The following is a 22,765-nucleotide window of genomic DNA, read 5'->3' as shown; positions in this document are numbered from 1 at the left end:
CAATGTGTTATTACATAATGATGTGAAAATGTATTACGTTTTGTCAAGTTATTACATAACACGGTGTCTTTACATAATGCGTTGTTACAAGCCTGCATTTTATCGTTTTGGCCATTACTCCTATTGGTTGTTGTCAAAAAAAAAATCATAGAAACACGGACACAATAACTTAACATATTTTACATGGTTTAACATATAAAAGTAATTAGAAAGTAGGGGGTAATTCATGAAGTTGCTGATATATTAATATAATATTGTAGCCAAAAGGAATGATGGCCAAAAATAGCAAAAATGAATGAGTAAATTAATTAATGATTGTTACAATGAGCAGTCTTTTATGTAATAAGAAAATAAAGTACAGTATGTTTTAGACAAGCATAGTTGATGTGATGTATATTCTTCTGTTGCATTGTATACTACTAGTTTATGACTAGTTTATGACAACAAGCAACTTATATATTTCAGTATTATTTGTCTCTGTAGCTTAATAAAGCAGATGTGATTTTTCACAGAAACCATATCTGAAAAGGCTTTTCACCCTGGAAACAAACCTGGAATATCTATCATATGTACATAACAGTGTTTTACATTAGTTATTGCCTTATAAAGACTATTTATATCAACATATTATAAGCACAAGCCTTTGTTATTCCACTGAGGACTGGCAATATGTTTTATTTTCCACGAAATAAAATAATTGTGGCTTTAAAACAAATCATGGTTTTCATTTCCTCCTTCCTGTAAGAAGACACATTATGGTCATTAACAAAAATATGTCTCCAAGTATCATGTATTTTAAAGTGTGTTGGTACAATTTATATAACTTTCTGTTATCGTCTGAACTTGTAAAGTCTTTGATATCACCCAGAATTCTCAACCGAAAAAAGCAGTTGTCTTTAGTTTAGACTGACCTGCTTTTGAGGGATTTTGGCAGTAAGTGTCAATCCAATCTATGACTGGCAATAATTCTTATTCGTCTGTAGGCGTCTTGGATCAAAGCGTCTCCTTCCTCACCTGTCAGTCACACCTGTCTGCCATACTGGAGTGTTACATTGCTGTTGATCACAACTACCTCAACCCTACGGCTACAGTGTTGCTCAAATCTAGTGGAAAGGCTGACTCTTTCCTCTTTTTGAAATTGTCATAGATATTTGCTTTTTGGCCCTGAAGTGGTCTAGCTTGACTCCAAAATGTACATCCTTTACAATCCATTTACAATTTACATCCTAATCACGTATTCACCTAGAGCATCAAGTAGTGCACATGGCACTAAAAGAGACTTTCTTCCCATGTAACTAGCCCTGAGTGTAACTTTTCTAACATAGCAGGTGGAAGGCATTTTTAGATATTTACTGTATGTGCCACATATAGGCATTGCAAAATGACTATATCACTCACTTTCAACTTTAATTTGAGGGTGTGTATATCCATATGTACCCCTGTCATTGTTCAACATTGACAAAATGTTAGGAACTATGTATGACAAGGGCTCCAAGTCCTACACTGTTTGATCAGTATTAATGCCCTTAAAGGCCCTGATGATCCATTTTCTCAACCAGCTTCTGACTGTAAGCAATGGGGTCCTACATAAACATAATATATTCTGCCAGAGTTGGAACAGTTTTCAATCAAATATGTTGAAGAACAGAGCCAAAACCGTTGAAAATCAATCACTGTCCATACTTTACACTAGAGGACTGCAACACAAATCTTGTGGGAGTGGGTGGTTTAAACTTTGCTGTGGGCAGTCAAAAAATATATTGCAGAATCTTTATGGGATGAAATTTGTAGAAATGAGTTCCTTTATGTGTGGTCAGGGTCAGTCGGATTAAAGAAAAAGTCCCGAGCAGGCTAGGGCTCTATTTAACACTTTCAGATAGCAAACGTGAAAGACCCCGTGTGGCTACCAATACACCAGTTTGTTGTTGTCAGTTTTTTCTCACTTCTGTGTAATGGAATTATGCATGTAATTAATATATGTTGAAGTTTAACACTTGTCCTTTTAGTGTGTGATATCCCCGCCTTGTGTTCACCTTCCTGACTACAAAAAACAATTGCGTTGTGTCACCAAACCTCTGCATCTACACTCTGTTAACCCTCACTTTTCAAGTATATGTCCAGGTTAAGTTGGTGGCATAACAGTCAGGCATATGATGTGTCAATGCTTAGCTCTGCCAGAAGTATGTAAAAGACCGAAATAAAAGAATTCTGTGGTGCAGCAGCAAATACAGACATACCTTTATTCACTCATGATCAAACAAATGTTTTGAAGTCATAATGCTGTAAATGGAGTGCAGCCTTCATGGAGGTCATTAATTACATGCTTTTATTACTCATCTCCTTGTGTGAGGTGTGTTGTCATTTTTGGCTTATTGTAGCTGGATTCGTCTTCAGCACCATCAGCGCAGCTTTCGATTAGCAATTTCTGAATAGTCACTTCTTCTGTATTCTCTTCTGTAGGTCATCTTCAGGAAAGGTGAGCCCAGAGAGCATTCGTTCAAAGGCATCCCCGTCAGAATCATCTGAAGATAGTCATGACCAGCGTGGGAAGAAACCACCCCCAAGTCCAGGGAAGAAGGAGGAATTGTCTTTATATATGAAGACCAAAAGAGCAATAACAAGCAAGAAGTACAGTATCTCCAAGCATGAAGCCGAAGCAACAACACCCATTGAACTCATCAGCCGAGGCCCAGATGGACGTTTTGTCATAGATCCCACTGATGCAGAAATGTCCATCAAGCCGCGGCGGATTGAGGGCTTTCCCTTTGTGGAAGAATCAGACCTCTACCCTGAATTCCGGCAATCAGACGAAGAGAATGACGACCCCAGGCCTTTGCCACCAGTTATGGCCCCCCTTCGGCCTCACCAGATTTCCCCTATCTCCAGTCAGGAATCCTACCTGCAACCTCCAGCCTACAGCCCTCGTTTCCAGAGGCCCTTCGAAGGTATGACCATCATGGAGAGCAGTCGGCTCCAGGCCACAGGGCAGATCCGAGGCTCTCTCCATCACAGGGCTTTCTATGGCTATTTAGGCCCCCCTGGAGATCATGATCCCCCACCTCCTTTTTACATGCCTGATACCAGCCCGCTCAGCTCTGTCATGTCCTCCCCTCCATACCTTGCTGAAGGTCCTTTTGGTCACCCCATGATTCCTGAAGAAATGGGGGAGGGTGATTTCCCACAGTATGCTGTCTCTGGTTTCCCACTTCCTCTGACACTCACCTCTTCCTCTCGTTCACCAGAGATTTGGCAGGGACTGGATTTCACCTTTGCAAGTCTGGAGGGGCCCCAATTCATTTTCCCACCACATCACCCTTTGCATCTCCGCCACGACTCCCCCTATCCTCCTCCACCTCATGTTCTTCCCCTTAGTGCTTTTCAGCCCTCCTCCCTTCCAATGCCCACGTACCCTGCTGTCCTGCCACTGGAGGCCCCAAAGAGCCACTCAAGCAAGTCTCCCAGCAAGGCCAAGCCTCATGGCTCCCCAGCCAAGCATTTAGCTATGCAAGAGGCACATTTAGGGCAGCTAAGACACGCAAGCCACGGTATGGGTGTGCCGGTTTTGCCTTACACCGATCCAATGGCCCATATTGTCCCTAGCACATTCAGTAGCCTGGACACACGATGGTTTGAAACCACCCCTCGCTTTAGTCCCAGACAGGCTCGGAGGATGGATTCCGGCATACATCAGGTGGTTCTTCAGCCCTCTCGACTCTCACCCCTCACCCAAAGCCCCCTTAGTTCTCATGAGGGCTCCCCAGAGATTGTAGTACGTCCCCGGCCGCGTCCCAGCATTGCCCAACCTCCCATACCCCCAGAGATGTCTGAGATTACCCTCCTCCCTCCTTCCACAGCCAGCTTCTCAAGGAGATCTTCCCCCTCCTCCTCACCTGCCCAAGGCCAGGGTAGCAGGAGAGCAAGTCCCAGCTACCGTTCCCACATGGCCTTTGCCACCTCTGCAACCAGCTACCCAGCTTCCCAGTCCCCGTCACCCCCCATGGAAAGCAGCAACATATTTGGGCAGATGCCATCTCAGAGGAGGACTGAGGAGGAGATCCTTCCATCAGAGCCCTCTCCACCCCAGTTGTCAGCTTCAGGGTAGGTGCATTAGGCATGCAGAGAGGGATACCATTTGAGTCATCTGCCCCAAACCATAATGCTTTAATGTGTGAAGTTGCTCTGACATTTTGGTTACTGAAGTGCTGTCTAATATCCATCAGTTTTTAAATCATCTCAGTGGCAACTTAGTTTTATAGTTTAGTTTATGCTTATTTTATTTGTCAACACGTGTTAAAAATGAAAATGAAAATTGTATGGTTGAAGGAAAACCATTGTGATGATTCATTTGATGAGCCCATTGATGAGAAGTTTTTAGTTTAGTCCATTCGGTCAATGCTGCTTTTCATGTCAGACATCAAGTTAGAGGTATTCACCCATTCAATCTGTGAAGCATTGTTCCAAAATCACCTTGAAGAATACTAATTTTCCAGTAAAAGGACAAAAAAATATAAATTATTAAACAAACAACATTTGTTGAATTGACAAGAAAATGCATTTGCTTCACAGATTACATTTCAGACCTTTTGGGGCTACAGTCCATCCGGATGAAAAATACTATTGCCAGTGCACTGTGTAATTTGTTTGGCACAAGCCCCTAAAAGCCTGGGAATTTGCAGACATCACCACAGGAACCCTGTTTTTCCATCTGTATCATGCGTTACCCTGCTTTCACCTGACAGGAGGAATCCCATAATATTCATCTAATTGATTCCCCAGACAAAACAAACACCCATTGTTATGTCTAGCTCCAAGCCTATGAAGATGCCTTTATCATGCGGAGGGATGCTTTAAGAAGAGTTCATCTTGGCAGGCCCTGCGGCCCATCCTCGGCCTTAGTAACCTGACTGCATGACCAATTCTCCCTTACCTTCCAACCTCTCAGATTTTTTCCTACTTTACTTCCCCTTCCCTTTCTGTAACCCTCCTCTCCCCAACCCCTTTAATTGCCCCCAGGATACTCCCAGGTCTGACTACCAAGGAGAGGTTGTTGGGCAAAGTGTGTCACAGGGCCTGTCCGCTTCTCATGTACTGCAATGTCTCCATCATTATGAATTAGGGGCAGTATGGTGGTTCTTGATGGCTCCTGGAGTCTTACCTGCTTTGTTTTTGATTGATCTCAGCTATCTGGGCAGCGTTGTTGTGACCAGGTCCTCTACACCGCAATAGGTAAGGGTTGGATCCATGTCTGAAAGGGGGGGGTTAGCAGGTGGGACTTTTTTGATCACCTCGTCCTTTAAAGGGGAATACAAGACTTTAAGTCTTTGTTTGATTTGTTCCTTCCTTCAGTCAACACGTGTAATTTATTTACGTTTTTTCCTTTTTCTCAAAGTAGCTATGCATTTTAAGTTCTGCAGTCTTCAGTACATTATGCATTCTAACTGATATGCATATGCCATCTGTTAGTTAATAGATTAGATCAGAGATGTATCACCAACATGATTTCATGCTTGAGTGGTTTGCTAACTGACCACATTCACATGCAGTTTTTTTGTGATCTATTAATAACAATACCTACCTCAGGTTCACAGATAAGTACGGCAACTGTAATCTTATCAACCTCAAACCAATTTAAATATTCAAGCATTTATTGATTACTTGGTTCATTATTCTGAAAATGAGTGTCATCCACAGATAATTCATTGAAGGATAGTATTTGGCAAAAACCAATGAACACATCTGTGTGTCACCAAACTGGAATATACACTTAACTGAATGGTTACAAGCTGTGAAAATGTTTTTAAGCACAGAGATAAAACCACACTGAAGTTGTGTCCTATATGTCATGGCCAAAAGTTAAATGATTGTCAATGCAGAAGCAAGCCCCTAAAAAGGTCTTGACAGTGTACTAAAGGTTGATGGTATTTTGTACCAGCCTCAGCCCTCTACTGACTTCTCTATTGATTTACCCTAATGAAGCTCTGCCTCTGCACCCTGGGACAGATCAATGCACTTGTCATCCAGTTAGGTAGTAGTATGCCATAATTGAGTGGGAAGATTGGTGTTTGTCTCCCTAAGTTCACCTTGAATCCATGCAAAGAACTCTTCTGCAATCCTGAAACTAACGTCATTTCAAGATATCATCATGGATAAGAACGTCTCCTTCTGCTCTACTCCCGTGTCGGCCCAAAGCGCCTGCTCCTCTTGCTTCGGCTGAAGTTAACAAGAGACCTTTATGCTAAACGTGTTATCCATTGCAGTATCCTAAACACGTACAGACAAAACATTCTGCAAAGAAGCAAGAAGGCAACTCATTTTCAAGTCAAAGTCAAAAGTCAAAGTTAGCTTTATTGTCAAATATGCTATACATGCACGACATACAGCACAGATGAAATTTCAGTCCTGTCGGATCCACGGTACAAACAGGCAATAAAAAACTAAGTAAGTGATAATAGAAAAGACATAAAATAAGCAGTCAACAATCAAATTTTTGATTGGTTTGTTCATGTAACGCAAATCCATGTGTGAAGTTTGGAAACAGAAGTAAGAAGACATTAAATACCATGATCTCTACGATTCACCTGAAAAGTATATTGCGTGGATGCCTTAGAGCACAATCTCGATCGCCCACTCCTTCGTTAGCCCAGTGATAAACCATCTCTCCCTTTTGGCCATCTTCCTCAGGATGGAATCAATTGCTGCTTGATCCTGTCCAATGCCAATGCTGCTCATGGTGCAGCTCTGGCTTAGCCTTATTGGCAGGCTTGGTTGCCTGTCCCAAACCACTACAAGACTGAACTGGTTGCTGAGGAGATTGTCAAGGATTACAATGATGCCTACACAGAGGTGGAAAAGTTTCTCAGAGTGTCTCTGGTCTTTACTAGTTGAGAAGTCCTCAACATGCCATTCCTAAAACTCACTATTTGAGACCAACATCCTGCAATACGTTAAAGCTCCAGGGTGTCACATTCAGGAGGATCTACTGGCAGAAATTGAATATAATATTCATATGTATGTTTTTATTAGGCACCTAATAATAAGAATAGCTGTGTTTTTGTTACTTTAGAATAAGCTGTTTAATAATCTACAATGGGAGTGAGTCCATCATGTTGAACCGCCATATTTCTGCGGTAGCCCAGAACTAAACTAGCTCTAGATAGGGCCTTCCTGTTTTTCACAAGTTTTGTGGCCACCATACTTTCTCCCACACTCTTGGAGAATGAACTGTATTCAAATGATTGCAGTCTGCAACTTCACTACTATGTGCCGCTAAATCCCACACCTTTAAACTGACACCTGCCTCCTCTCACTCAGTCTGAAGATGGGCCTAGTAGGGGTTTGAAGGACCAGCCTCACCAGGCCAACAAAGAATAATGCTAATTAAACGTGCATTGTACCACTAATTACATTAAAAAAAAATTACAAGTAGCGAAATCCATTAGATAGCCACACACGTAGTCATAGAACTGGAGTTACATCCAGGTAACACTGATTTTTCATTATATAAAGCTAATGGGCAGTTCTCAGCAGGCATGCTCACCAGTTTATTATGGTGTCTAGTGTCTCTCTGTACCATATAGATTATTTCAAGATGTGCCATACTGTGTATTTATGAAAGGTTGGTCTATGCGGACTTTGTTCCACACGGACAATCTTTATTCTCAGATGATCACTTTCTGAAAACTTTCTTAGCATTCTCCTCAAGCGTGACACATTTTGCCATTTATATTTTACAGATGCTTGTATTGTATGACACCAATTGAAAATATTTTGGACCCCAATCTCCAAGAAATATTTTGTAAGATTGGCGTTATGACGTCACATTAAGCTGTGTGTCCACTGGGAGCCATCATTCACAGCTCTTTTTTTGCATTAACAATGAAGCAAAAATTCTATTGCATGATTCTGGCAGGGATGAACGCTTAGCATGTGTGAAGTTCTCAGCGCACTAGTTTTGTAAAAAATATATTCCAGCTTTTATCAGAAATGCACCAGTTTCCTTTTGAACAGCAGCAGAGCAATAGCAGGAGCCATGACCAGCACTCTCTGCAAGCATCTCTATAGCCCGAACAACCAAGCGCAGTTTCCTGGTGGACACATGGCCTTAATCCCCTGTATAAAGCATCTGTACAGAGCATGAATTAAACCATCTGTAAGTATACAATTGCCCTTGTAAGTTTGGACTGCAGAACAGTTCTCACTGCCATGTGTAGCAAGTGTCCTGCCAAAAACAGCCTATGCACTTCATTTTATCCTAAGGAACAAATATTTTGCCAAGGGCTTTGCAGAGGGGGGACACACAGGGGGCTTGAGGACCCCAATGTTTGAGTGAACTGCCCAATGAAGTGCTTTTGAATGTATTCCCCTTTAAAGTCGTGTTCCATGTGCAAACTGCCATGCATGCCATCGCTAAGTATTGCTCCTCCGTTAAAAAAAGAAACAATTATATGGATAAATTCTTGTTACATTTGTTGTCTTAGTGCTTCGCTTTTCTTTGGCTTATTTTTCATTATGTGACTGTTCCCGAGTAGTCATTTTCCCCTCCCGCCATCTCTCCCCCTGTCAGCATGGTGAAGCCCATTGTAGACAGTATCCATGTCTATGAATACATATTGATGATGCTTTGTTGCTCAGCTGTGATTCTCCCCCTCTACTAACGACCATCGGTTTCTCTCTGCAGCCACGGTGGGAAGATGGCCTCTCTGTAATGCTAATTGTTTTCTGTGCCTTGAGAGAACCAAGTGTGTGTTTGTGGCAGACATCTGTGGGCTGCCAAGTCATAAGTGCCTCCATGAATGGGAGGGAGGTCTGTAGATGCCATCATGAGCAGCTGAGAAATGGAAAAGGAAACATTTGCACCTGTTATTTTCAGAGTGGCATTGATTCATTGTCTAAAGAATCATACAATCTGCAAACATATCAACTGAAAAGTTACATTTAGTTCAAAATGTTCTTCGTATTTGAAGAGATTTTCCTCTGAAACCAACAGTGCAAGTCTTTTTAAATGTTGTATCTTCTCAAACTTTACTCACTGTCTATCTATACCACGAGGTAAAGAGATTGTTTCAGGGATCGTGTAACACTTTGCTTTTCTCTGGATAAAGATTGTTTGGATCAATTTGAGCAAAATATCTTGATGTCCCTGAAGGGCAAAGAAATTTCAAGGTGCACAATTTAATATACCATCTGGATTTATGAACTCATTTTATGAAACATAATCATCATTAACCTAAACATAACTGTTAGTTGTTAATCCAGATGATGTACATGGTTTTGCTAATAGTAGAATTAATCACTTTGCTGGATTTCAGAGTACAGCTCTTTGGGTGTCTCACATTGATCCTTTGGCAATGTGCTGCACCTCTTGCTTAGCACGAGCCGTGCTGTTTTGAGATTGTGTGGGTTTCTGGCTTTGTTGCGCTCCGTAGTGCAGAAACACAGTTAGCTTACTACGTTTGGCCTGGAGTTACCCGTTTTCCCCTCTCTGTTCTTTATCCAGAAAACGTCGAGGTGCGCCGAGTGCCCTTTCGGGGTCTGAGAGGATTGATGCACTGAGATACCAACGTATTAAAAAGGCCAAGAAGATGACGATGAACAACAATAACTCCAAGACCAGAAAGAAAGCAGGTGTGAACCCTGTTCCTCTCTGTTCTCCCTTTTTACATATTGATATTTATATGATATTTCAAGCACTTGCTACATTGTGAAATATAAAATGTTTTGGGTTTTTTTGCTTCTCAAATATATATTCTAATGGCTAAAACACACCGCCATCCCTAGCACAGATCGGAAGAGCAGCGCTGCAGCATATCAATCTCCCAGAGCTGGTCAGCAGGCTTGTGGTAACAGCAGATCTGCACTAATAAAAAATAATCCTTTACTTTTTAGTTTTTTCATACTAAAATGTATCGTACCATAAATAACCTTAAAATCATGTGTGAACACCACTATTTAAACTCTGCTTTACAGCCAGGGCTATAGCTTTATATTAGGTAATGTCTTTTTGTCATTATAATGTATAATTTCATGGGGATGCTGGAAATAGGACAGTGGCGTGAAGCAATGTGGTGTGTCTAGCCTCTGCCAGTGTGGGGGTTATACATTGAAAGTAATCGTGGTGGCGTTTTTTGATGCGCATCATTTGGTGTCGGTGTGTTTTAGCCTTTATGTTTTTTGTGACTTACCAATAATGCATCACATTTATTTGTGATAGTATCAATGTGTTTCATTTCCTCCCCCTCTTCATGTCTGTAAACAAATATGTTATGGAATATGGAAAATACTTGGCAGAAGGGCTACAACTGAATAACCTTTCACAGCCATTTGCCAAAGGAGGACAGAGCAGTGAATCACACTTTAAATGTTAATACTATTTATAATGTAATGTGAATTTTATACTTGAATGTTTTCGTGTCTGTCATTGGAAAAGTAAAACTCCACTGCTGACTCAAAAAAAATATGGAGTCTTTGTGAACTCAGCCATAGGTTTCTGAAGACCCGATGTGAAGCTCCGTCGGCTACTTCAAAAATGGGCAAAGACGGGGACCTGAGGCGGGCCGAACGAAGCTTGGTTGCTGAGAACAGCTGCCTGTGATAGCACCCACCTGTCACTCAAAGCGACCACATTCTTAGGGAGACTGACAGATTTGTCCAGCCAGTCTCCAGTGATAAACGTTTATTCCACGTTGGCTTCATTTCACAAATGACTTGTCTGCCACAGGCTTGAATTAAACAAGATAGGGGCAGTGCTGATTTGGTACCTGATATTGTAAGTGGTGTAAACCTGGCATTGTAAGTTTGTTTACATTTGTAAACTTTATCAGGGTACTCCGATTTCGCATCGCAATTCCATAAAGTTGAAAAAGCATAAGCAGCAGAGGCCAAGCTGTCCTCACTAGTATTGTTGCATATCAAACATGTACAGAATGGTTAGGGACAAATACACATATCGTTACACTCCTATTCACTATACACAACACAAAATCCATTCGGCCAGATTTTAAAATCAAGAAATCTAGATGGCCCACACATTTTCAACAGCATATTTAAAACCAGCAATGAGTGGGGACATGTTTTCAGCAGAGCATGTCTCACTACTAAGCTACAGAGCCCATATGAGAAAACTTTGATTTATGAAAGATGTGATTTGTGGTGTCACTACATCCATAAACATTCTGTCCGATCAGTACTGTGAATGTTCAGCTCAACAGAGATGAAAAGAAAACAAGATGGTTCACTTGGTTGTAAAGGATAGTGCTAGTCAACCCTGTCTTCAGTTTTCATCCACATCACACTCATGTCCTCAATTGCAAGACAGAATCTTTTTGATGTCTGGCAATCTTCAGGAGAAGATGTCATGGGGGTTCAGCACTCATTGCATCCAAGAGCGACATCTGATCATGTGGCCAGTGGTCATAAATGTGCCACCTCCATAAGGAAAATAATTCCTCTGTGGGTTTTAGGGCTGGAGAGAAAAGTGCAAGGAAAAGTGACACCATCCTGGGATGGACTGTAAACCACTCTGTGATTGAAGAAGAACAGTAAACCCTCCTCCCCACAAATTGTTCTGGATTTGTCTGTGCATGTGCTGAACACCTCTTGTACAATCAAAAATCTCACTGACCAGTGTATAGAATCAGGAAAAAAGTAAAGGCAGTAAACAGTATTAATACTGATGTTTTCTCCTCTGCTTACAACAGGTCAATAAGGAAACACGCTTATTTGCTTTCTTGCAGAGATTGATGAAAAGATTGTTCCCGCTCTCATATCTGTATGATGAAACATGAAGCTAGTGTCAGCAGGCAATTAGCTTGGCTTAGCATAAACAACACTAACACTGGAAGCAGTGGGAACCAGCTGGCCTGGCCTAATGAAACCTGCCTACTTGTGCAGATAAATTTGACTAGTTAACATGTTCTTGTCACACATGGTCTTGTTTGTTTAATCCATACACTTCCTGGAGCCTTGTCATCACCATGATATTGCATGGCACCCAACAGATACTCCTGTTTAGTGAGCTTAAATGGTGCTGGTGGATTTTGTTACCTTTGGACAAAGCCAGGCTAGCTGTTTCCCTCTGCTTCCAGTCTTTATGCTAAGCTAAGCTAAACACATACTGACTGTAGATTCATACTGTATTTAGAATTGTGTCAATCTTCTCATCTAAATCTCTGCAATAAAGCAAATAATGATGTTTCTCATAAGAAGATTTTACTATTAGAAAGAGAAACAGATTTTCTTGGTACACACAACCCACATTGTGCCCCTTTTCCACCAAATTTGCTCTGGTTCTTGAACCAAGGAAAACCTGCGATTTTTTGGTCCCAACTTACTTTTCAGGTTCCGAACCAATTTAGTTTCGGTTGAAACACTCCAACTGGTTAAAAAACTAGGTGCTTGAACCAGAATGGTCGGTGGAAAAGGCCCGAATTAATTTCAGGTGCCCCCCATGTCCAGTTTAATCCCCACCTACTCCGAGTACGGACAAAAGTACAGATAATTTAGTTGCTTGAAGCCATGGATACAGATAATGCTGTACTTGCTCATCCCTAACTACTACAGTCAGTTATTGGGATTATTGTTCAGAATTGCCTATAAACATTACCACTACGACTTCTGCTGGCAATGATCTGCCTTTCTCCCCTCCTCCAGGTGTCTCCACCTCTCAGACCCAGCAGGCCTACACCTCTCAGGTACTCCAGCCCGAAGAAGCTCTCTACCTCCGCAAGAAGAAGAAACGGCCCATCCTCCATGACCCATATACTCGCTTTTCTGCTCTGCTGTACCGCCGCCCACCCCGGGAGGACCAGAAGGCTATTTTGGCCAGCATGGACAACATAGACCTCGACCATGCCACCCTCCTCTAAAAGCCCTTGAGGACAAGGTCACAATCATGCAATACGCCCCCATTCCAAAATAACACTAGCTACAAGATGAAAAAAAAACACTATTAATTAAAGTTGTTTGCAATTTATTATCTATAAAGGGGAATAGCACTAAATTTGAGCATTCAGATTTGGTTTATTCTGTAGCTATTCCCTTGGTCAGTTCAATCTGCATTAGTGAGCATTCTGCCAGGTTCACAAGCTAATCTGTAATGGCAACAAATATACTTGGAAGAATCAGAAATCAGATTGAGAACCAAAAAATAATTCTTTTCAGAAACCAAAATATTTTTTTTCTTAAAAAAAATTCTGATTATGTTGAAAATGCTGGTCCCAGCTTACTGTCAGTGAAATAGCAGCATTGGTGATTGGAATGGCATCACAGATTGGCGTCTTGGTTCGATGGTTTCCCCTCTGAAAAAGTTTTGATTGTTTTCCCAACTAGTGGTTTTGATGCCCAAATGCACAAGAATGATCTATGCGTGCTTAAATCAAGTAGTATTCCCTTTTTAAAAAAGTATAAATAAAAAGTTCAGACTTACTAATTCAAATCAAAATGATAGCTGCCATAGTTTTCCAAAAATTTTACTCCAGTGCAAAAAGATGAATACAAAGAGTTAATACACGATTCCCGATTTTCCTGTTTCTTTAAAATCCCAGCATTCCTACTCCAGTGTTACCACTTTTAATTTAAAAGGCTTCTCCAGGCATGGGCCATGTTTCTTGTGCTGAGCCAATCTTCCCCCACAGCCCCCAAAAAAAGCCCAGCGGGTCTCCGTTTACAGCAACTTCCACGGGATCCTCTCCGCCAGCAACGTCTTTTATCTGCCGAGAAAACTCACCTCACAAATATGGGTGTTCTCACTTCCTACCAAGTATACCTCAGAGCACAGGACACGAGACCACACAACCACCAGGATCAGCCAGCAGAACAAACTAGCCTTTTTCATCTCTTTAGTCATTATTGTGTTCCACTTCCTTTTCTTATAATGACGTGTTCCAGCTTTCCATTCCTATATGTACTTCTACTTGTCTACTGTTAGACGTACTTTCGTTGAGTTAATTCAGTTTATTTATCTTGCAGAATGATGCTGATTTGCTCATCTCTTTTGCTCTGTCGTAAATGATCAGGACGTGGGCTTGACGTGAGTGTCTGACAAACAGGAACACACCACAGAACTACTTTTCTTGGCTTACAGAAGGAATTCTATTAACTTTCACTATCTGTAATTTCTTATTGAACAGATGTCATTCAGCAGTTTCACCAGGGGCTTACTGTACATGTGCATTTCACACACCTGTAACAAACTATTAACATGCACAATGAAGTGGTGGTAATTCAATTACTTTTAGTTATTCTATAGAAAGTCATTTTGTTGCTCCAACGGCTCTGTACAGAAGCCCTGAAAGGCAAGTGAAAACGGCAGCCGATTTTTTTTTCTCCACAGGAGCAATTTTTCTTGGTTTTAACTGTTTGGTTTTGACTGTGAAAACTAGTGAAAGATCTTTTTTCTAAGTTTACATTTTTTCTTTTTCACATGTGAAAGCAGATGCATTCTTTATCACTGGTTTTCAAAGGTAAATATTTATTCTTGGAACTTGCACTTCCTTGCAAAAAGTAAACAAAGACAAATTACCTTGGAAAAAAAAGTAAAGTGTTTTGTTAAAAAAAAAGGATTGTGACAAAAAAAAATTAAAATTCACTTGCCTTTCAGGGCTTCCATAGCTCTGTCTTTACCTTCTCATATCTCGTAACTGCTGTTTGCACTGGAGCAAAATCTTGTCAATTCCCTTAGATTTGTGTCTGTTCCTGTACATTTCCTCCAGTTCTTCTTTAGGTAGTGTAGAGGCTTCAGAAAGAACTATAGTATGCCAAAAACAATTCAATTAAAACAACCAACCATACATAGCGGAGGATAAGATTTTGTGCCATAGTATATGATAGTATTTTTTTCATATTAGAGGGCATAAAAAACAATGGCTATGTTTGGCCTTAATGGAGCTTGTGGTTGGTTAGCCTGCTTCACTTGTGTCTAATTTTTTATTTCTATTTTTTATTTGTGTGTCTGTGCGTGTGTGTAAGAACCCACCTCGTTTTGCCATTTTCTATTCACTGCCTTTGTATTTTGTCTCTTTATGTGCTTGTCATTTGAAATGGAAATGCTGAGTACAGTCATTCCTCAAACAAATAGTATGTGACATTGAAGACAACACAAAGTGAGCCAAAAGTTTTCGTTATATGCTACACTGGTGTAAGCACTTTTGTTTACATGTTGCTCAGTTTTACTTTAAAAGATTCCTGAGATAATTCAAATGGAAATGTGGATACTAAGGGGCTAAAATAATTTTTTATTGGACAAGTAAAGGAAGTGCCATAACATTAGAAACTATCACACATTACACATGCATATTTTAGATTCAATAACACATGGGTGTGTACTGTAACAGTTAAAGCTTTTGTTGCTGGGTTTTTTCTTTCAGTTTTGTTCAAAAGGTGCTCAGTTTACTTCAGACGGTGTGTTCATTTGTAGATGTTACAGTAACATATCTTGGGCTTCTGATAAGGCAAGAAAGCAGTGTCCATGTTCTGCTGAAGTGTGTTTGGAGTAGGATTGCTCATAGGTATGTTCAGTTTTTATGTATTTATTTATTTGTATACATTTTTATTGTGATTTTGAGCAGATTCTGCCACAGCTACAACTCCAACATAGCCTTCTAAAATCTCAAAATTGAAGTGACTAAATGTGGTTGCTTTCATATTTCCACAATAAATGCTTGCAGAAGGAACGGTTTCAAAAGGTCCTCTCATATTTGAGTCTTAAAGTGCAGGAGGAGTGTAGAAGAGATGTGATTTCTTTCATTAACAAATTTAATGAAACAGGGAATACTAACTGTCATACATAAATAAACAAGCAAAAATAATTCAGCTCATGACCATATCTGGCATACTGGAAAAAAAGTTAATAAATGCATCATACAGATGCATCCGGGTTGCTTTAGCAGCCCTTTTAGTAAAGAAGCTAGTGCCTTTATCAATGATGTAATTATTATGTCTCCTAGGTTGGAGCATCTGGTGGCTAACATTTAAGCATTTAGTGAATTTAATGCACTTATTGTGAATATGACTGTAACCTGTAATTAAAGTGAAACAACAATCTCTACTTCCAAAGATAACAAAGTCAGCACGAATAATACAAGTGAGTGAAGTGGCTTGAAAATGCATATAGAACACCTACATCACTGATCACTAAGTCCCAGACACAACTGCAGCGATTTATTAATGAGTGCTACGACTAAAGAAAAAAGGGAAAATTGAACTAGCATGTAACATTTTCTTTGTAAGACTGCAGCCTAGGGTGCTAAGCAAACCATGAAGTAATGCTGTACTAGTGCGTGGTCCTTCCATAGAAATAATTCCACTTCCATTTTCCCAACGGCGTAATTTCTGTAATGTATTTTAGGGACTATTTATATAAATAAAGGAGAAAAGGCTGCATTGTGCCCACGTTTGAATCAACCTGTGGTTAGAAGGCGCTTGTTGGAGTAGTGGTTGGATTCAAAATCACACTGAAAGAGAAACAAGGAGCTCTTCTTCCTTATTCGCCTTTCTTATGGCATACCTACAGCGATGCACATATCGTTGCTTTTGTGCCATTTATACAAAGGCAGTTGTTAGAAGAAGAGTGACATGGTTTCCTTTCAAAAGGACATTTTGCTTTATTGAATGTTACACTGCAGACCTTCTGATGTTTGTGTTGTTGTGGGTCCTCTTGGCAGAGCCCTGGAGGGAATTTGTTCTGTTGAAGAAGTCATTGCATATAACACTGTGGACAAAGTAAACACACTAAAGGAACAGCGTCATCGCCATCAATTAACAATGAATTGCCCTATTAGGGCTATCGTTGCAACAACAAATTCTTTCAAAACAATTGCAATTTTCTACAATGATTTTTTGGAATCAATATTGGATCAGAATAGGTGTCTAAAAGTCCTGCAACTTCCTTTAAAGAGTTTAAACCAGAAATTTAAAACAACAACTAATGGTATTTACAGTAAATGCTTCTAATGTACATACTGTACCTCATCATGTAGTTTTCTTGAGGAATTAACTGCGAAATTATAATTGATGCACTTTCTCAACTGAACAAGTTGTAATTTAAAAGAAGCCAAAACGCAGCCAGATGTGGAGAAAGACCTCAAATATAGAGAATTCTTTATTGAAATTTGTAGATGTAATTAGTCTATATATTGTAAAATGTAAAATAAGAAATTGCATATTTTATTAAAATTGGTCAATAATATGCATGCAGGTACAAAAATGAATATCAAATATATTTCCAGTTTTTTTTTATTTCAATATGGAAATATTTTTTATGTAGATGCTGCTGTGACTGTGTTTCTCAAAGCCAGTATATATATCAGAATGCTTTGGGGAAACAACATCCAAAACTAACTGAACTGAACTGAAACATGCATTGCTCTATACACAGTGAAGGGTCAGTGGTTCTGATTTTGTTTTAATATGTTTCGAATCAATATAGAGGCAATGAATACCATCAAAACTTGAGAGAACCCAGAAAATTCAAGGTCACAAGACAGCCCCTCAAAGCTGCAGTGGTGGGAAATTGTAGCTTTGTGTGACTGTACAGTTCTTTTATCGCCAAGGGCTTTAAAGAGACTTAATGTGAAGTGTGAAGACAGTGTGAGCTAGATGGGTGAGGCATCTTAACAAAGCCGAAGGCAAGGTCAGATCTGCCTCAACAAAGAAGTACTGTATACCTCTTAATGTGCCACTGAGAACTGCGTCCATGTACATAGTGTACAGTGAAAGATGTTATTTGCATGGTAGAAACATGTGAATGCTACTGACAAAAATGGGGAATAGCAGAGCAAACATTCTGTAGCTGTTATTTGGAAGGAAAGTGTGACAACAGATGATCGGTGTAGACCTGAATTATGAAGCGAAAGCATCAGCTATGTTTACCTGAAAGGTTAATGTAAGTTTTAAACTGACTATAAAATGCTGTTTTTCCAGTGCTGCACTGGAAAAAAAAACAATCCTAACCAGTTTGAATCGTCAAATTAATCTGCTGTACTCTTATTCTGGCTGATAATGAAACTACCGTAAAACTTCTAATAATAGTCGATGCGCTCATTGGCTTAAATCACAGAACTCTTCACTCTCCTTTATTTGGGCCAGGCGTTTAATTCCTTTAGCACAAAACTCTGACATGACAAATTCATAACTCTGATTAATTTTTATTAACCCTTTTATTCTTTTAATGGGTGGACTTTTACAGACTAAAGGAATATAAATAATCAAGGAATGGACACATATGGTACAGGTTTTATGACCGCTTTAAAGGAGTCAGCACGTTTACCATGCTAGTAAATCTGAATGAATTATACTTTGGTGCTCATAGTTTCTGTAAAATGTACCAAAAGATTGAATTGTGGGAAATCTGACTGATCTAATTATGTGTAGGTGATCTAAGCAGCTTAGAAGTCACACAAGCAAGCAACCCAGTGGGTTTTAAGAGGTTTTATACATCTAAAGAACTTAAATCCAGACCAGGCCTCTATTGGAGACCTGCATTTATTTGTCAAAACGTTAGCATTTGGGACTTTAGAAGTTTTACGGTAAATTTGAATTGCAAGATCATTAAATTCAACCTTCTGGCAGTTTGTCACAGCAGTTGAGATGTAATTAAAGCACATGCCATGCAGTCTAAAGAGTTCAGTGCATCTGAAGCTGTCACAGCACTCAGAACTGTTTCTAGATGGTCATTAGGGCAGGTACAGTTGCTCTTTACTACTTCTCTGATGTCTATCAGTTGATATATTTTATAGTAACACGTTAGTTGAACGTTACCTCACAAACTGTAGTCTGGAGTAAAAAGAAAAAAAAGTCAATTTTGATGCTCTGTTTGTCAAACTGCAGTCTGACTTGTGTTTCGTACAGTATATAGATGTAACCTTAGACAATGATTGACTCTGTGAAATAGCTCAGAATGATAATGGATACCACAGTGAGGCTGATTCTACATATATACTGTAACTCTCTCATAAGAGGCCCCAGCAGTTGATGGTGCGGTACAAATATAGCTTAGAATTAGTGTGTGGTGAGGAAAAAAAAAATAATTTTTGATCATTCATTAGAAGACAATTTGTAAAGAAAATCTCAGTACTGTATCACTCTCAAGTCTGGGGCTGACGAGTTCGGCTCCGGCTTTACACATTTTGAGACTTATCTTTGACATGTTGAATAGGCTTTTATCCCATAGGCTAAGAGTGGAGAATCTCTGGTGCTAACACATGCCGCGCAGGAAAAAGTTTTTTTTTTTTTTAACTTCATGGAACATGTTTAGTTGCTCCGGATGCTCACTGCACCTAAAACTGCCATGTAATTTACATTAATGCAAATATTTGAAATTTTAGTCCAAAATGAGCAATTTCTACACATATGCTGTGATACAGTTTAATCATATCATTGCGATTTCTGTAAATAAACAGACATATTGGTAGTTTGACTCATCCTCACAATATTATCTTAACATTTTGGCCACAAACTGCAAATTTATACAATGATACAGTGCAATGTAAAACATCAAAATCACTATGCCGTTTCAGATGAAATAATAGCTCGCAGGAAAAATGTTATTCAACTGTCCTTATAATGAGCAGAAGGTTATGCATTTGAACCTGTCAGACTTTGAGAGACTCATTCGGAGGACATTTTCTTTAATGTCAACAACATCCTTTAAAAGAAGAGGGGATATTATAATAGATGCTAAAACCAAAACAAGAGCTAATGGCAGAAATGTCATCTCTTACTGGCAGGAAGGACAGGCTGAGACCTTCATCTGAACTACCCCTGAGACACAGCCCAGCTCATTTAAAGTCAGTCTTTGCATGATGCTGCAGACACTCGCCATCAGTGCATCAACACAGCAACATGGAGGGAGGTGATGAGATATTATAACGTATCAGCAGTTGTCCCAACTTGAGTGTACGAAAAGGCATTACAGGTTTGAGGTTTTCAAACAGAAAGTTTGGTAACGCCGTGTAAATAATATCTCAAAAAAGCATACCTTGTCATATATATTTTTTTGTAGAAGAAAATACAATGCACATCAACTATACTGAAGATTGAGTGGGAACTGAGTAGTGTAGGGTCTGCTTCAGTGTCACATTATAACATGATGTAACAGACCAATGTCTATATGTGAGTGACGGAAAATCTTCTAAATGCTAGAAATTAGTTTAAGAATTTAATATCATAGAGGCAGGAAATATAAAGAAAAAAAAGATATATAAATATACATATATATTGTCATGGAACCAAAATGGTTATATGAGTATCTATATTTGGGGACAGTACTTGTTTTCAAGAATGTATAAGTCTATATTCTATTATTTTTATATCCATTTGTTGCTTTATACTGTAGCGATGCAGAATCGTACACAAAGTAGAGAAATATGAGCTTGTCTGAGCTTTTCAGTTGTGTACAAAACAAAAGAGAATGGTGCACCAAAATGGCTGCCACTGTACTGTATATCTCACTGTCTATTACACACAGACTCTCAGAGAAGGATACAGCAAACTAGTTATTATAGCAACGTCCATTTGGTGTGAATAGCAAATGTAATTGTTGAATTATTTGTGGGCCATCATCGTATCATTTGTTCTTCTGGGGTCAGTGATTTAGCTCCTCGCTAGTTTGTTGTTTTTGGCTTCTGCAATCACACATTCATCTTTTTTTATATATATTCTTTGGCATGAAGGAACAGTGAGATTCTTTTTTTCCTCACTATGGTGCTCTCTTGCAATCTGTATCACGGCAGAGCACATAAATATTAATGTATCTGATTCACAAAGGTAGAAATGTTTCACAGCGTGTATTTACCGTATGTATGTAACGGACACAGTGCTTCATGATGCTGCTTTGAACTGACATAAGGGGATCCAAACATTTGCTTTCCGTTTGTTTTTCAGTTATAAACAGAAGCATGTGCAAGATGAACATTCTGTTGCCTTTCGTTCAAAAGTGGAGGTTGAGCATTGCAGCAGCAGCTAAAAGTTACTCCAGACATTGGTGACATTCGATTCAGTGCTGTACATTGCCAAAAAAAACAACAACACACACACACGTCATACACATTCTGACAACTGGTGCTATTTGAAAACATCCGTGGTGCTTTTTTTTAAGTTAGTTATTTCCTTGCTTCAGACAAAATGTAGCTACATAATCCTGTACTGTACTGTAGGGTGCCGATTGGCCGGAAAGCCGTCATGTGACCCGCTTCGGTCGTGTGTTCGGATGGTTTTCTTTGGCTTCAGGGAATACAGAGGTCAGATAACATTTGGAGAGGCAAATTTCAAAGCAAGGAAATTTTAATTTGAATACACACGTCATATAATGATTTTCTTGGGATTGAGTTTACAGTTTTCTTGTTAATTTTGGTCACAGTGCTTCAAAGTCTAACGTATTGGTGGTTGCAAATAGTATCCACACATTGTGTTTGGTGCTGAGTGAACAGATATGCTCACCATAACTTTTGATACGGTATTCATCTTAAGACAGTCACATCCCTCTATGGTCTTTCTATCAGGTCGAGTAAAACATACTAACCCCCACTGCAGGAACCCTTTTATTGTACAGTATGAGCAACATCAACATGTCAATGGCACCGGTTCCAAACTACTCCAAACCCCACTACTAGATGGAGGCTGTTGCTTTAAAGGGACCTGCAGTGTTACTATGTTTGAAGACCTTTGAAGGAGAAAGCATTGAAATATTGTGTTATAAAGATGCTGTTTAGTTCAAAAGATTATGCGAACACTCAACTCAACTTTTTGGAGAATGAAAACTTTATGTTAATGTAAGTCACATGAAGCTCTCTTTTTTTTCATCACAAAATGCAATACAAGTGGAAGAAGAACAAACTGAACTCATTGTCTCCTCTTAATTGTTCAGTCTTCCTGAGATGTGTACAACCGGTTTGAGTTACAGACTATTTCCAACGTGTTTGTGTCATCATGACCTTCTGGAAAACAACTGTGTGAGTGTGATCACTGTTAGTTACAGGCGTAGACAACTCAGTACCTCAAAATGTCTCTTCATGGAAATCTTCAGTCCAGATACTCCGTTTTTATTATGTTCACCATCTCTGAGAAGTCAGTACTCATGATGCTTTTTATATTTGTTGGCACAAACACTAACAAGAATGTATGGCTATTGTAATTCCTGCTCACCCCCAACTCTTCCTAAAAATTGAAGCTTTTGAAGCAACTAAATTGAACTGTCAGTTTTTTGTATTTCAGATGTCTTGGTATGCTTGTTGTAGTTGTATATTCATAATGGTGTATATTACATCAGTTTTTATTTATTAAAATGTTTAAATTTTCTAAGACGACTTTTCATGTTATTCAGCAAAGTGGTTCTCGGCACTTGATGCACTTTACATTTAAAGATGTAGAGGTATTTTCTTTGCAGTGAGTTAAAGCAGTGGTTCTCAATCTGGGGTTCAGTTCATAGTTTAATTCCACTATTGACTAGAAGTTTGCCCAATGAGAGACTGTTTAATAATTACTATTAACTTCATGTTTCACATTGATCACTGTTAAAGCTGCAAAATCCACCTGGCCGCAACAAAAACAACCAATCAGAGTTGAGAAAGATAGAAGACACATTGGGCACATTCTGGAGTCTCATTCCCACAGTTGGTATTTGACAGCCTTTCTTGGCTCCGATTGGTCATTTTCATGTAGGCACATTGGATTCTTGTCATGAGGAGCACAGGGAGAACATGCAAATTCCATACAGAAAGGCCCTTCCCCAGCCGGGAATCGAACCCACAATCTTCCTGCTGGTGGTGATTGA

At 39.5% G+C, this 22,765-nt stretch overlaps 1 protein-coding gene across 4 annotated transcripts in view; it reads left to right on the top strand.

Annotated features, from left to right (window-relative positions):
• LOC127364170 (protein turtle homolog B-like) overlaps positions 1-22,293 on the top strand; it is a 141,235-nt gene extending 118,942 nt beyond the window's left edge. For 3 of the 4 annotated variants that reach the window (XM_051401441.1, XM_051401442.1, XM_051401440.1), the window contains exons 18-20: positions 2,461-4,098; positions 9,497-9,624; positions 12,649-22,293. In XM_051401441.1, coding sequence (XP_051257401.1) covers positions 2,461-4,098; positions 9,497-9,624; positions 12,649-12,863 — 1,981 coding nt within the window. In that variant the 3' untranslated portion in view covers positions 12,864-22,293. Of the gene's footprint in view, positions 1-2,460; positions 4,099-5,180; positions 5,227-9,496; positions 9,625-12,648 lie in introns of those variants that run through there. The other variant, XM_051401443.1, reaches the window with a different exon arrangement.
• Positions 22,294-22,765: the final 472 nt, after the last annotated feature.

Source organism: Dicentrarchus labrax, unplaced genomic scaffold, assembly GCF_905237075.1.
Source record: "Dicentrarchus labrax unplaced genomic scaffold, dlabrax2021, whole genome shotgun sequence".
NCBI lineage: Eukaryota > Metazoa > Chordata > Actinopteri > Moronidae > Dicentrarchus > Dicentrarchus labrax.
This window is presented reverse-complemented; position numbering and strand designations above follow the sequence as displayed.